General features: G+C 37.6%; 1 protein-coding gene across 1 annotated transcript in view; it reads right to left on the bottom strand.

Annotated features, from left to right (window-relative positions):
- The window catches only part of LOC150076805 (phospholipid-transporting ATPase ABCA3-like), a 432,361-nt gene that overhangs the window by 314,686 nt on the left and 102,536 nt on the right, over positions 1 to 15,139 (bottom strand). The window contains exons 5-6 of the mRNA XM_090385683.1: positions 14,348 to 14,598; positions 6,387 to 6,624 (exon numbers count right to left, since the gene is read on the bottom strand). Of these exons, the coding sequence (XP_090241809.1) occupies positions 6,387 to 6,624; positions 14,348 to 14,598 (489 nt within the window). The remainder of the gene's footprint in view (positions 1 to 6,386; positions 6,625 to 14,347; positions 14,599 to 15,139) is intronic.

Genomic DNA, 15,139 nt, shown 5'->3' with positions numbered 1-15,139 from the left:
TGCAAGATGACCAAGTGCAAGCTCTGGCGTTGATGTGGGCAGCTGAGAGCTTGATGGGCCCCTCAATTTATTTCCTTCGAGGGCATCCACCCTGTCCTTCAAGGTCTCATATAGGCCCATAACAACGCCGAGTTGTCGCCTAATTTCCTTGCACTTTTTGCATCGTGCACACACAAAAACATCCCCCATGGCAGTATCATGTCCCGTACCCGATTGCTCCGCAAACAGTGCATCTTAAAAGGCTGTGATTCAGAGGGCAACTGCCCCCCTCAGTTCTCCCCTGAGTCACAGCACTCCCATTAGCTTGAGCCTTTTGCTTTGCTGCTCTGGTCAGAGTCATGATTTCGATTTAAATGTCAATAAAATTACAATTCCAGAACAAAATTAAAACCTTAAACTTGTCTCTTAACACAGTTATAACGCTATATTTATTTTTCAGTATCGAGTGTTATCTACGAGTTCCCTTTATATAACTTCCGTATCAACTATGTATTAATTATTTGTTATTACGTTTGTACTCTAAGTCGTTATATATATATATAGTTAAAAGTACAATTTAATTGACAATGAAGTTTAACAAGATTAATAGATCTACTGATTAATTGACAATATTATATTATGCACTATACTGTACAAAGCTAATGCTATCGAATTCCGGATATGCTGTATCGCGTTTCAGTAACGAGTGTTATCTACGAAATTCCTTTCTTATAACTTCCGTATCAAGTTATGTATTAATTATTTATTTTTACTAATTATTTATGTTCCGTAACCTAAGTGGTTATATGTATAGTTAAAAGTACAATTTAATTGCCAATGAAGTTCGACAAGATTAATAGATTTTACTGATTAATTTTCACGTAACAATGGCGGCCTATTATGAACGGTAAACACGTGGATTTGATACCCTTTCCGATACTAAGTAATACCTACAAATCTCTATCTAAGTTACTTTGACTTTAAGTACCGTAAATAGGAATATAAAGCTACTCTAGAAATAAGTTAATATGTCAATTTAAACTAATAAAGCAGAAAATAAATCAGAAAAAACTTCACTGTTCCAAGAGCGGCAGAAAGGCACGTCCGCACAGGAAACTCTCGTCCTCAAACTCTTACAGAGGGATTATACAGAGGAATAATCACCTCCTTTTCCCTGCTACCAAAATTCCTATATATCATTGACAAAACCCCATGACCTGCCCTGGCAGCCTGTCTGCATTGCTCAGAAAACTTCATATCTGCCTGCACAATTACTCCCAGGTCTTTTTCACTTTCTACCACCTTAAGTGTAGTACCACACAGTTGGTATTTTTCTCTGGGGTTACTTCTACCCATATGCAGTACTTTGCATTTGTCAAGGTTAAACTTCAGTTGCCACTTCTTAGACCATCTACCCAAATTATCTAGATCCTGTTGCAGTAGCACACTGCCATTACTGTCATTAACAACCCTGCCAACCTTTGTATCATCTGCAAACTTTGACATTAAGCCTGATATACCTTCATCAATATCATTGATAAATATACAAAACAACAGTGGACCTAACACCGAACCCTGTGGGACTCCACTAATAACATTAGTCCAAGAAGAACAGCACCCATTGATTACCACCCTCTGTCTTCTCGCACTTAACCATCCTTTTATCCATTGTAGCAACTTACCCTTAATACCATTCTGCTCCAATTTGTACAATAGTCTTCCAAGGGCAACGGTGTCAAAAGCTTTCCTGAAATCCAAATATATGATATCAAAATTATTTTTTGCATCCAGTTCCTTTGTAACCACATCATAATATCCTATCAAATTTGTCAGACAAGACTTTCCCTTAACAAACCCATGCTGTGTCTGAATTATTGCTGCAGTCTTGTCTAGATGATCCTGCAATGCATCTTTAACCAACGACTCCATTATTTTATCTGGAACAGAAGTTAAATTAACTGGTCTGTAATTACTCTTGTCACCCTTCGATCCCCCTTTGTGAATTGGGGATAGATTTGCACATCTCCAGTCCATGGGAACCTCCCCTGAGTTCAAGGATGCTCTCATAATTATGGCTAAGGGTTTGCTTAGTTGCTTTGCCACCTCCTTTAATATAACTGAATAGATCCCATCCACCCCAGGTGCTTTTCTTACGTTTAACTTCAACAATTTCTCTTCCACTTTGCTCTCAGTCATTACAAAATCATTAAGTATCTTGCTAAAATTTGATAACCTTCTGCCATTTTCAAGCCTTAATAATTCCTCACGTGTGAAGGTAGATGCAAAATACTCATTCAGTTTGTTTGCTATCTGAGCAGGATCATCAACAGTCGAACCATTGATGTCAAGTGGACCAATCAGATTCATCCCCTTCCTTTTAGAGTTTATATAAGTAAAGAAATCCTTTACTTATATAAAGGTTTTAGATAAAGGATGAAATTTTAAAGCGGAGTGTGACATAAAGGATTTCATTCCTGCAAGAATAATTTCACTGACACGATCTGAGCAAACGTTGACATGAGAAGTTTTGAAACAGTAATCCGACCAAGGAAAAGAAGAAAAGAAGTCTCGCAGGTCATTCCATTTTGCATTCTTGTAACGCCAAACAAAACGAGATTGGGAATAGCCATCTGATAAAGGTTCCATTGGAGAACAGACAATCACCAAGTTGTGATCTGAAGTGCCTAAAAGACCTCTCACTTCGACCGTGTACTTAGAAGGGTTGTTTGTGAGAAAAAGATCAAGTGTATTGGCTGTATTAGCATTAGCATTAGCAGAGGCATATGATGCACGAAAGCAAGCTTATGCAGCATCAGCCAAAAAAAAACCCCTTCACTTCACCCCGCCGTTCGTTCGAAATACCTGTCCAGCTGAGCCTTAAGTTTATTTAGGCTATCAACTTCCACAACAAGGGATGGAAGTTGTTCCACCAACCAACTACCTGCTGGCTACAGGCAAATTTCCACACATCTATCCTACATCTGTCTTTCCTCGATTTGAATTTATGCCCTCTCAGGTGATTATTCTGAGCAAGAGGCAGTATCCCATCAGCATTGAGCATGCTCAAACCATTCAAGGCTTTGTACACCTCTATCAGATCACCTCGCCGGTGCCTAGTCTCCAGACACTGTAATTTGCAAAACTTAAGCCTTTCTTCGTAAGAGCAACCCTTTGTTCCGTTCACTAACCTTGTTGCCCTTCTCTGTACTCGTTTCAGCAGCTCTACATCCTTCTTGAAATGAGGCCTCCAGACCTGTATACAGTACTCAAGGTGCGACCTGACCATTGCCTTATACAAGGGAATAATCACATCCCTATCCCTGCTAGAAAAATTCCTGTACATCATTGATAAGACACCATGAGCTACTCTTGCAGCCCGTCTGCACTTCTCAGAGAACTTCATATCTGCCTGCACAATTACCCCCAGGTCCTTCTCATTCTCTACCACTGTCAGTGTAGTACCACAGATTTGATATGTTGCTCTGGGGTTGCTGTTTCCCATATGTAGTACTTTACATTTGTCAATGTTAAACCTCTCAGCCCATCTACTCAACCTTTCCGGATCCTGTTGCAGAGCATAGCGTCAGTAGTGTCCTTAACAACCCTGCCAACCTTTGTATTGTCTGCAAACTTGGACATTAAGCTTGATATACCATCATCAATATTATTTATAAATACAGAAAACAACAATGGACCCAACGCTGAACCCTGAGGGACTCCACTAATAACATTAGTCCACAATGAGCAGTGTCCATTAATTATTCAGCTAGAACATTAATATGTTCTAGCTGAAGAGTATACAAATAGCCCATGTGGTATGCAAAAAAAAGAAATAATAATTGCCAGATATCTATTTTTTTCTATTTTAATGAAATTTGGGATGGCTTGACAAATCTCTCTAAAAGAGCCAATCCATCCATCCATTAGGAGTTGAGTTAATACCCAAAAACAATAAGTGCTTTAAACGAATATGCTAACACACCTGAAGATAAAACTTGTAATAAATGTTGAGTAGGTAACAGTTTAAGTTCTTCTTGTGAATTGTTGTAAAGATTATTTAGCAGAAAGTGATGCTACTTTATCTGAATCACACAGAAAATGATCGGATTTGATTTTTATTGCTGGCCAAAGTTGAGAAAGAAGAAAGATTCTTCTCATTCAGATGGGTGGAATATAAAAGTGGGCTTTTTGCAAAACCATAATTGAGTTATTTGGTCTCATGCAAGGGATGCAGGGTTTTTTATTTCCAGAAACTCAAGTTTTTTAAAGCAACCACAGATTATGTTAAATTTATAGACATGATAAAATGATGATTCATGCCCCTAGTTGCCTAGGTACAAATTCTAAATATCAATTGGTCTAGAAAAACTATGATGAAATAGTCACACATTGCAGAGAAGAATGCTATTATTCTGCAATTCTACACTGTGCTGCCACTTTATTAGGTACACCCCCTGCTGTGCACACAAATGGTTTTTCCCACAATGTTGCAAGTCACATGACCACAGTTGTGGATATAAATGCAGCAGAACAACCTTTCTAGTATCAGTTAAGCATACAAACCGTAGGAAGAATGGGGAAAAGAAGTGATCTAACAGACTTCGAATGTGGCATGGTAGTAGGTGCAAGATGTGCTAGACAAAGCATCTCTGCAACGGCAGTTCTCCTGAACTTTTCATGCACCACAGTTTCACGGGTGTATCAAGAATGGTGCAACGAACAGAAAAAATCTTCTCAATGGTACTCCTGTGGAAGAAAGTCATTTGTTGATGAAAGAGGTCAGAGGAGGATGGCTAGAATTGTGCAAGCAAACAGACAGGCCACAATGTCGCACATCACCTCAGAATACAACCTTGGCGTGCAGAACAAAATATCGCAATGGACCACTAGTCGCACTTTATCACGAACGGGCTACAACAGCCGACGGCCACATCGCATACCTTTATTATCAATGAAGAACAAGAGAGCACACCTCCTGTGGGCATGGCAACACCAGCACTGAACTATCGAGGATTGGAAAACAGTTGCTTGGTCTGACAAGTCGAAGTCATGTTCATGGAAGGCTCAGAATTTGGAATCAAGGAACTGCGTGGTGCATCATGTTCATGAAAGGCTCAGAATTTGGCGAAAACAACATGAATCCATGGACTGTGCAAGGTGGTATGGGCAATTTTATGGTGTGGGGAATGTTTTCTTGGCACACATTGGGTCCACTGATACCCACAGATTCACGTCTGAATGCCACATCGTACCTAAATATTGTTGCTGAACAAGTGCATCCGTTCATGTTGAGAGTTTTTCCTCAGTCAGATGGTTACTTCCAGGATAATGCGCCAGTGCACAAAGCCCGAATCACTATGGAATGGTTCCAGGAACATGACAATGACTTTTCTTTGCTGTAGTGGTCTGCCCTTGATCTCATTCCTATTGAATATCTTTGGGATGAGCTGGAAAGGGATGTTTGCTACAGTTAGTTAGTTAGTTATTTGGTTTTTAGGAGCATTAGCAACTAAGGCCATATTGCTCCGGGATATGCGGTGGTCATTCCCTGACCTTTCCACATCCTCCGTATTTGGTGGTGACGGGCTCGAACCCCGGTCTAATCAAGAAGCATGTGCTATACACTGCTGCTCCTTCCCACCTGGCTACGGAGGCGCCTGTTTGCTACAGGCCTACACCTCCATCGAATCTCAAGGAACTGCGTGACACACTCATGTCTGCATGGTACTCCATTCCTGCACAATGTTTTCAGCATCTTGTTTAATCTATGCCTAGATGAATTCAGGCCGTTTTGAAGGCTAAAGGAGGCTGAAGATGCTACTAGGTAGGTGTATGTACCTAATAAAGTGGCAGCACAGTGTATTTTGTTGTGTAGGATTGTACACCTGATTGCCAATTCATTAATGAAAATAAGTAGAAATTCACCAAATTTAAAAGAGTTCCAATTTTAACATGATTTTACTATTTTTTGAAAACAGAAAAAGTCAGAGATAAACTATGTTATTCAAAAATATACAGAGAAAAATAATGTTATAATGGAGAGGTAGAGATGTGAAAATGAGTCAAGAAGATGGAATAAATCAAGAAAGCTGGTGGCTATGTGACAATGTATCATCTATTACAAGGGCCACTGTTATCTTGTAGGCACCCTAGAACACTTCTGCATTCTAAAGTCCCCACTTATGTGGTCTGGCATCTATTTAAGTGTCATTATACTTAAAAAACAAAAATTATTTTACATTTTACATGGTAAACTTAGATTACAATGGTAAAATTTAGATGAAAGAAACAGATATAAAAATTTTAAAATTCAAAAATTTTAAAGATTTAAAAGATTTTAAAAAAATCAAACACTGAATAACATAACTCCCACACACACATACATAAATAGATAATGCATATATTACCTGTTGAAAACAACGAACTTATGAGAAAACCATAAGAAATGATGCTCAGAAGATATAACAGTAAAAAAACAAAAATTAATGAAGCATCACTCATTTTAAGCACAGCCATTCCGTTCTGAAACCTAGCACATAGCAGAAAGGTCATTATAAGGACTGGTATTAATAAATATATGAGATATTTGATAAACCAAGCAAGCCAATGAATCCATGTATTCAAGCCCATCATTTTCATTGTTTCCTGTAAATAGATTAGATTAAAATTAATGAGTATTCACACTGATTTTACTGCTTTTAGTACAATATATATATATATATATATAACCACAATGAAAAAGTAACTAAAATTACTATCCTTAACTGAAACAATTAAAATGTAACTCTGCACCACCAGTAAGTAATAAAACTAGATGGACACCAAAGTGAATGAATAACTGATCAAAAAAACTGATGAATAACTGATCAAAAAACAATAGCATCGGATAATTACAGAGAAATGGATTTAAGAGAATGCATTAAACCATTTAAGCGAAGTTTGGGCAAAATAGCATTAACATTAGTAGAGGCATATGATGCAAGAAAGCAAGCTTATGCAGCATCAGCAAAAAAAAAAAAAAAACCACTTCCATTTCACCCCTCCGTTCGTTCGAAATACCTATCCAGCTGAGCATTAAATTTATTTAGGCTATCAACTTCCACAACAAGGGATGGAAGTCTGTTCCACCAACCAACTACCCGCTGGCTAAAGGCAAATTTACGCACATTTTTCCTACATCTGTCTTTCCTCAATCTGAATTTATGCCCTCTCAGGTGATTATTCTGAGCAAGAGGAAGAATCCCATCGGCATTGAGCAACTCAAACCATTCAAGGCTTTATACACCTCTATCAGATCACCTCGCCAGTGCCTAGTCTCGAGACACTGTAATTTGCAAAACTTAAGCTTTTCTTCTTAAGAGCAACCCTTTGTTCCATTCACTAATCTTGTTGCCCTTCTCTGTACTCTTTCCAGCAGCCTTACATCCTTCTTGAAATGAGGCCTCCAGACCTGTATACAGTACTCAAGGTGTGGCCTGACCATTGCCTTATACAAGGGAATAATCACCTCCTTATCCCTGCTAGAAAAATTCCTCTATATCATTGACAAAACACCATAAGCTATTCTGGAAGCCCATTTAGACTGATCAGAGAACTTCACATCTGCCTGCACAATTACCCCCAGGTCCTTTTCATTCTCTACCACTGTCAGCGTAGTACCACAGAGTTCATACATTGCTCTGGGGTTGCTGTTTCCCATATGTAGTACATTACATTTGTCAATGTTAAACTTCATTTGCCACCTCTCAGCCCATCTGCTCAACCTTTCCAGATCCTGTTGCAGCAGCAAAGCATCAGTAGTGTCCTTAACAAAACTGCTAGCCTTTGTATCGTCTGAAAACTTGGACATTAAGCTTGATATACCATCATCAATATCATTTATAAATACAGAAAACAATAATGGACCCAACACTGAACCCTGAGGGACTCCACTAATAACATTAGTCCACGATGAGCAGTGTCCATTGATTACCACTCTCTGTCTTCTCCCCCTCAACCATCCTTTTATCCATAGCAGCAATTTGCCTCCAATGCCACACTGCTCCAATTTGTGCAGGAGTCTTCCGTGTGCAACAGTATCAAAAGCCTTTCTAAGATCCAAATATATAATATCAAAATTATTCCCTGCATCCAGTAGTTCTTTTGTGACTGCATCACAGTATCCAATCAAATTGGTCAAGCAAGACCTTCCCTTAACAAAACCATGCTGTGTCCGAGCTATAACTCAGTTCAACAGTTGTCTTGTCTAGATGATCCTGCAGTGCTTCTTTAACCAGTGTCCCCATTAATTTTCCTGAAACAGAAGTTAAACTCACAGGTCTATAATTACTTGTGTCAGCCTTTGACCTCCTTTGTGAATTGGGGTCACATTTGCACATCTCCAGTCTATGGGTACCTCCCCTGAGTCCAAAGAAGCTCTCATAATTATGGCTAAGGGTTTGCTTACTTCCTTTGCTGCCTCCTTTAATATATCTAGCTAGATCCCATCCACCCCAGGTGCCTTTTTTATGTTTATCCTCAACCATTTCTGCTCCACTTTCCTCTCAGTTATTACAAAATCATCCAGCTCACTGCCAGAGTTTACTTCACCTCTGGCATCCCCTTCCAGAATAATTCCTCATGTGTGAATGTAGATTCGAAATACTCGTTTAGTTTGTTAGCCACCTGAGCAGGATCCTCAACTGTTGAACCATCAATATCCAGTGGACTAATCTGATTCATCCCTTTCCTTCTAGAGTTTACATAGGTGAAGAACTCTTTTCTGATTTTCTTTGCATCCTTTGCCAAAGATTTCTCGTAATCTGCCTTCGCCTGCCTAACCTCCTTTGTAACTTGGTTACAGATCAACTTATATCTATCATAGGTTTCTGTGTCACATGTTAATTTATATGCATCCCATGCATTTTTCTTATCTGCCATATGTCTCATTAGTTCATCTGACATCCATTTAGGCCTAAAACTTGAACAATATTTCTTAGTTGATATGTAAAGCCTAGTAGCTTCCAAGAAAAGTTCTTTGAATGCTTCCCATTTTGAATTTGCTGGTGGTTACATCATCAGTTGGTCCCACTGTGTAGAATTTAAATACTGTATCAGACCATCGTAGTCGCCTTTACGAAAGCAAAAACCGTTCCATTTACCTCTTTGAGTAAATCCCACTTCAGCACACTGTGATCACTGCCACCTAGTGGTTCCTTTATCAGCAGATTCTTAATGCATGAAGAATCACTACTGATAATCAGATCAAGAGTATTACTCCCTCTAGTTGCCTCCCGAACATGCTGATGTAGAAAACAATCATCCAATAAATCCACAAATGCCTTGCTCGTGTGTGAGTGACCAACCCACAAATTCCAGTCAATATCTGGGAAATTAAAATCCCCCATTATAAGACTCTCTGATTTACTGGCCCACTCTATTTCTCTGTACAGTTTCGTATTATACTCATCAGAGTCATCAGGCCTATGGCACACTCCTACTCTCAATTTTGATCTCCCAATGCTTATACACATTGTACTCCCCAAATTCCAGTTCTGCATTCCTTATATCTGTGTGACACCACGTCTCTGATATCCCAACAATATCCGCCTTTGATGTTTTGAGCAATACCTCAAATTCATCAAATTTATTTACCAAACTCCTTGTATTGGTGTACACGCATTCAGCATTTAGAAAGCAAAGTCTGGGTCAAATAAGATGCATCATGATGTAGAAGGCAAAGTCTGGGCAAAATAAGATGCATCATGATTTAGAAGGCAAAGTCTGGGCAAAATAAGATGCATCATGATTTAGAAGGCAAAGTCTGGGAAAAATATTTTATTGTATATATCTGAAACACAAATTCACAAGCAATTACTAGATAAAATGCTTGCAGATATTGCAATTTATTCAGAGTGCACTAACCCCAGTGCTATCAAGAGCTGATTCCACATATTTTGAAAAATGTCAGTTTTCTACTCATCTATTTCTTGGGAATTAAAAAAAAATTCTAGTGAGACATCTTAAGGTGTCTCACTAGAACTTGTCATTTATTTCCTAGTATATTTGTCACTCAAATATACTAGGAAACAACAATATACAGTCTGATCTACAAAAAATACATGTCACAAGAAATGCATGTCATATAAAAGATATATATCATCAGATATGTTAGGAAACAACAAGATACAGCCTGGTCTAAAAAAATACATATCACATACTCATTTAATATGCCTTCAACCATCAACCACAAGACACAGTGGAATTTCAGGAACATTTTCCAGGGAAAGAAGTGTGCCTTATGGTTAAGAAAATATGGCAATTATGAGAGCTTCATTAGACAGAACAGCAATTCTCTTAAAATGGTAAAGCACTGAGGTATCAACATCATAGAAGTGATTATAAAGTGGAATGGACAATCACAAACTGATCATTCTGACTTCAGTGGTATCAAAATTAGTGGAAGAAATTATTAAAAATGCAGTATGGGTCATCTAGATAAGAACAGTTTTGCGATGAAATAGTATTTTTTCAAAGGAAAAATCTTGTTTAACTAACCTGATAAACTATTATAACAGTGTAATTCAAGAGCTAGATGCAAGAAATAAAGTTTAGCTTCAACTATTTCTCTTGCACTTTCTTCTCAGCCATAACATAATCATTTTCCACCCAGTTATAGCTTGGTTTACTTCTGGTATTACCATCTTAAAAAACTTCATGCATGCATGAATGTACAGATGCAAAATATTTATTTAGTTTGTCAGCAACCTGAATAGCATCATTATTAATTATGCCATTCATAACTAGTGGACCAATGCGATTCATCCTTTTCCTTCTAGCATTAACATAAAAAAAAAAATTCTATGCTATTTTTCTTTGCATCCTTAGCCAAATGCTTCTCATAATCTGCCTTAGCTGCTTAACCCATTTACCCACTTTGTAACTTGCATACTAGTTTGTACTTACTGTGGGTTTCTATACCTGCTAATTTATAATCCTGCCATATATTTTTATTCTTTGCCACAATTCTCATCAGTTCATCTGATATCTATTTAGGTCTAAACCTCGAATAATATCTCTTGGTTAGTAAAAAAGCTTAATAGCATCTTAATAGCAGGTCACCTTTATAAAAACAAATCACTTTATCTGGGATAATTATATCTTTAAGTATATTTCATATCAATACATTATTATCACTGCCACTTAGTAGTTCCTTTATCTGGAGATTCTTAGGGCATGAAGAGTTATTACTGACAATCATATCAAGAGCATTGCTTTCTCTTATTGCTTCTCTAATATGCTGATGTAGAAAAACAGTCATCTAACAAATCCTGAAAATTTCTGCTATGCAAGTGACCAATCCATTTCAGTCAATATCCGGAAAGCTAAAATCTCCTATTATAAGATATTCTTATTTACTGGCCCCTTCTATTTGTCTGTATAGTTATTCATCATCCTCATCACAGTCATTTGGCCTGTAACACTCTACTTTCGTATTTGTTTTCCCAGTGCTTATGTCATTCCAAATTGACTGTCTATCACTCCTGTACATGTACTGACTACATTCAAATTCCACATCATTTTTTTATGTCTGAGTGACACCATGTTTCCGATATCTCTACTATGTTCGTATTACTTCCATTTCATCAAATTTGTTTGCTATACTCCTAACATTAGTGCACAATCAAGTACATGTGCACCTGTTTTTGCTCTTAGTAACCCTAACACAGCCTATGCATTTGCTCATCTTATAAGGACCCACAGTAGGCACTGTAATTTCCCACACTTTGCTTTTCAGGCTGCTTTATATCTCAATAGAAGCAATGCAAGAATCACTTTCACCTCTGTTTGTGGCTACTGCTAATCTATTATCTGTGTATCTGCCACATTAGCAGTTTTGAAACCCACCTAACAGTACCTCGATATCAAGCAAATGTTCTTGCACTCCATTATTTAAGTTTATCTCACCCCTGTAAAAACAGTCTTTCCTGTTAAAAAGCACAGACCATGCCGAGAAAAAGTCTTCTCCACAAGCCTTGTTTAGTCCCTTCAGGACTGAATTGATTGACAAGGATCTCATGTACGCTGGGCAAAATTCCACACGCTTTTAAATTTAATCCTTCACTCACAACCTTCTCTGAATATTGCCCTATACTTGTTATGTAAATCCTCAGATCTTCTTGTTCTTAATATTATTAGTACCAATGTACAGAACATCACCTTTTTTGCACTTTAAAGTTAACTGCTCCACAACAATGTAGTAGTAGGAGAAGTATGATGCAAGGAAGCAAGTTTATGAGGAATCAGCCAAAAAAAAAAACGGCTAAGGTAAAGAAAGCCTGCACAAGAAGCATGCAAACGTTCGATGAAATTTACTGGTAAAAGTATTTTGCCGTAACGTTATTTGTATTGTTGCTCACTCAGTAAACAGACGGTGGGCGTCATCGGTCTGGAGTAGAAGTTGAATCCCATGGGAGCTTGAAACCCTCCCGAAGTGGAGGGGGGGGATAACATGACCTTTTTTCTTTAGAATCACTAATTGAATCATGAATAGTTATATTGGAAGTTCTGGCGTTGTAAAAAATGTTCATAACGTAGTTTCACCGGTAAACTTTTTCGACGTTTGCCATGCTTCTCCTGTGGGCTTCCCTTGCCCTTTTTTTTTTCTTAATAAACAATTTATTCACTAGTCCACCAGTGATTCTAAAGAAAAAGTTCAGGTACCCCCTCCATTTCGGGAGGGGTTTCAATCTCCCATGGGGATTCAATTTCTACTCCTGACCGATAACACCCACTGTATGTTTACTGAGCAAGCAACAATACTCAAATGCTGTTATGGCAAAGTACTTTTACCGGTAAATTTCGTCGAACTTTTGCGTGCTTCTTGTGCAGGCTTTCTTTACCTTCGCCAAAAAAACATTTCACATATCCAGTCCCTCTAAAAGTTTGTCCAGTTCCTCCTTGAATTCATTTAAGCCGTCAACTTCCAAAATGACAGATGGCAGTTTGTTCAAGCAATCAACTACCAGCTGGCTAAAAGCAAATTTCTGCACATCTATTCTATAACTCTCTTAATTTGAATTTATGCACCCTCAGTTTCATAATCTGAGCAAGAGGAAAAATTCCCCCAGAATTGAGCCTGCTCAACCCAATCAAGGCCTAATACACATCAATCAGATCACCTCACACATGCCTAGTCTCAAGACTAGGCATGTGTGAGGTGCAGAACTTAAGCCTTTCTTGGTAAGAGCACCCCTTCGTTTCCCTGACCAATCTCGTTGCCCTTCCCTATACTTGTTCAAGCAACTCTACATCCTTCCTAAAATGAGGCCTCCAGACCTGTACACAGTAATCAAGGTGTGGCCAGACCATTGCCTTATACAAAGGAATAATCACCTTCTTTTCCCTATTAGCAAAATTCCTATATATACCGTATTTCCCCATATATAAGACGCACCTTTTTTTGAAAAATTTGGGGTCAAAAAACTGGGTGCGCCTTATACAGTGGTTGTAGATTTTTTTACTTGCATTTCCTGCTTTTTCGCGCTTGTTGTCTTTGTGCTCATTGTTTCGCACTTGTTACCAGTATATTAGGTTACGTTTTGCCACCTTCTGCCCAGAAATGACTAAGAAAAGATTTTCGTACAATGCTGAATTCAAGTTATAAGAAGTTGTATGAATTTTATGATGAGTTCAATAACTTTATGTAATACATTTTTTTTCAAATTTCGGGCCCCAAATTAAGGTGCGTCTTATACATGGGAGCGTCTTATACATAGGGAAATACAGTAATTGATACCCCACTACCTGCCAGAGCAGGTAATGGGGTATCAATTGGGGTATCTTGTGCTAAAATTAGTGGAAATGACCCATAAGAAATATCAAGTTCACTGAAAAATATTTTCAGATAGTTAAACATGACCATTCCTCATAAGATCACATACACGGCCAACTGAATCATTGGTTTCTGAAGTTGAAGGATGGCTAGAGCAAGGTTCATCTTCAAGTTATTTCTGATATTTCATTGGTTTCTGTTGCATTTTTTCCTAATTTAAAGCAAAATTTTATGCAAATCTGCTGCTCAACAAAAGCACTCATTTAATTAGATGAATCACATGAAATATTTTCACAATGCATGCTAATTCAAAATGGTCACAGATAAATGGTGAGGTGAATCGTGTATTATTATGTCTATATGAGTCATATATGTTTTGACAAGTTGAAACATGTTACAATGCTACAATTTTGACATACAAAATCAATCTCTGAACTTTTTTTTTATCACACCTCATATGAAGATGATTACACAAAGAAAAATATCTGATTAGTAATTAGTAATTAAAGTACCATAAAGATATCAAATAATGTTTACTGATAAAAGTTTAAGTACCTTCATCCTTGTTTCTTTTTCTATTACTAAATTTCTGGCAATGGTTAAAGCTGGAAACAAAAAACTTAACAGAAGTGCTACAGAAAGAAAGAACTGCAGAGTAATTATGAATTGATCATCATCATAAGGAGGATAAGGATAACGCTGCATATACAGGTTAAATAAATTACTGATACTTGTATTTGTATAAAATTCAATAATACTTTTATCTATTGCATGCTGAAGTGAGAGAAATCCTGACTGCATATAACCTGGTAAAAAAGAAAAAAAAAAAGATTTTAATTAAAACTAGCTAGTTAAAATTTTTTAATGTAAATTCAGAAAGCAAAATATTAATCATAAATTTAGTTTGTTTTTTTTTTTTTAATCAAGCATATTTATAAAAAATTTTGAGAAATATTTCTTGATTTTACAGCAATTCTGCAAGCCTTCCACAACAGGTGGAGAGTAAAGGTTAGCACACACACTGGTAAGTCAAGGCAAGGCAAGATGGCTGTAGACAGGCTTATTCATAAATGACCACATTGCAGTTCACTGTCCAATGCATACTGAATGGATGCTAGGCCAGAATGATTCAAAATGATTTGGAACACTTGCATATATTGCTAACAGGAGAGATTACTTCTACAGGGATGGGATACACTTAAATAGAAAGGGTGCAAGAATATTTGCTGATGCTATGCAGGCAATGTCAGGTGAGTTGAAAACTGCTAGCTGGGGGGGGGGGATTCACAGACTAATAGATTAACAGTAGCTGCAGGCAGAGGTAGAAATTATTCTTGCACTGCTTCT

This window comes from Mastigoproctus giganteus, chromosome 12 (assembly GCF_048544385.1).
Source record: "Mastigoproctus giganteus isolate SK-2022 chromosome 12, ASM4854438v1, whole genome shotgun sequence".
Taxonomy (NCBI): domain Eukaryota; kingdom Metazoa; phylum Arthropoda; class Arachnida; order Uropygi; family Thelyphonidae; genus Mastigoproctus; species Mastigoproctus giganteus.
The sequence above is the reverse complement of the archived record's forward strand: the minus strand, read 5'-3'. Positions and strand labels throughout refer to the sequence as shown.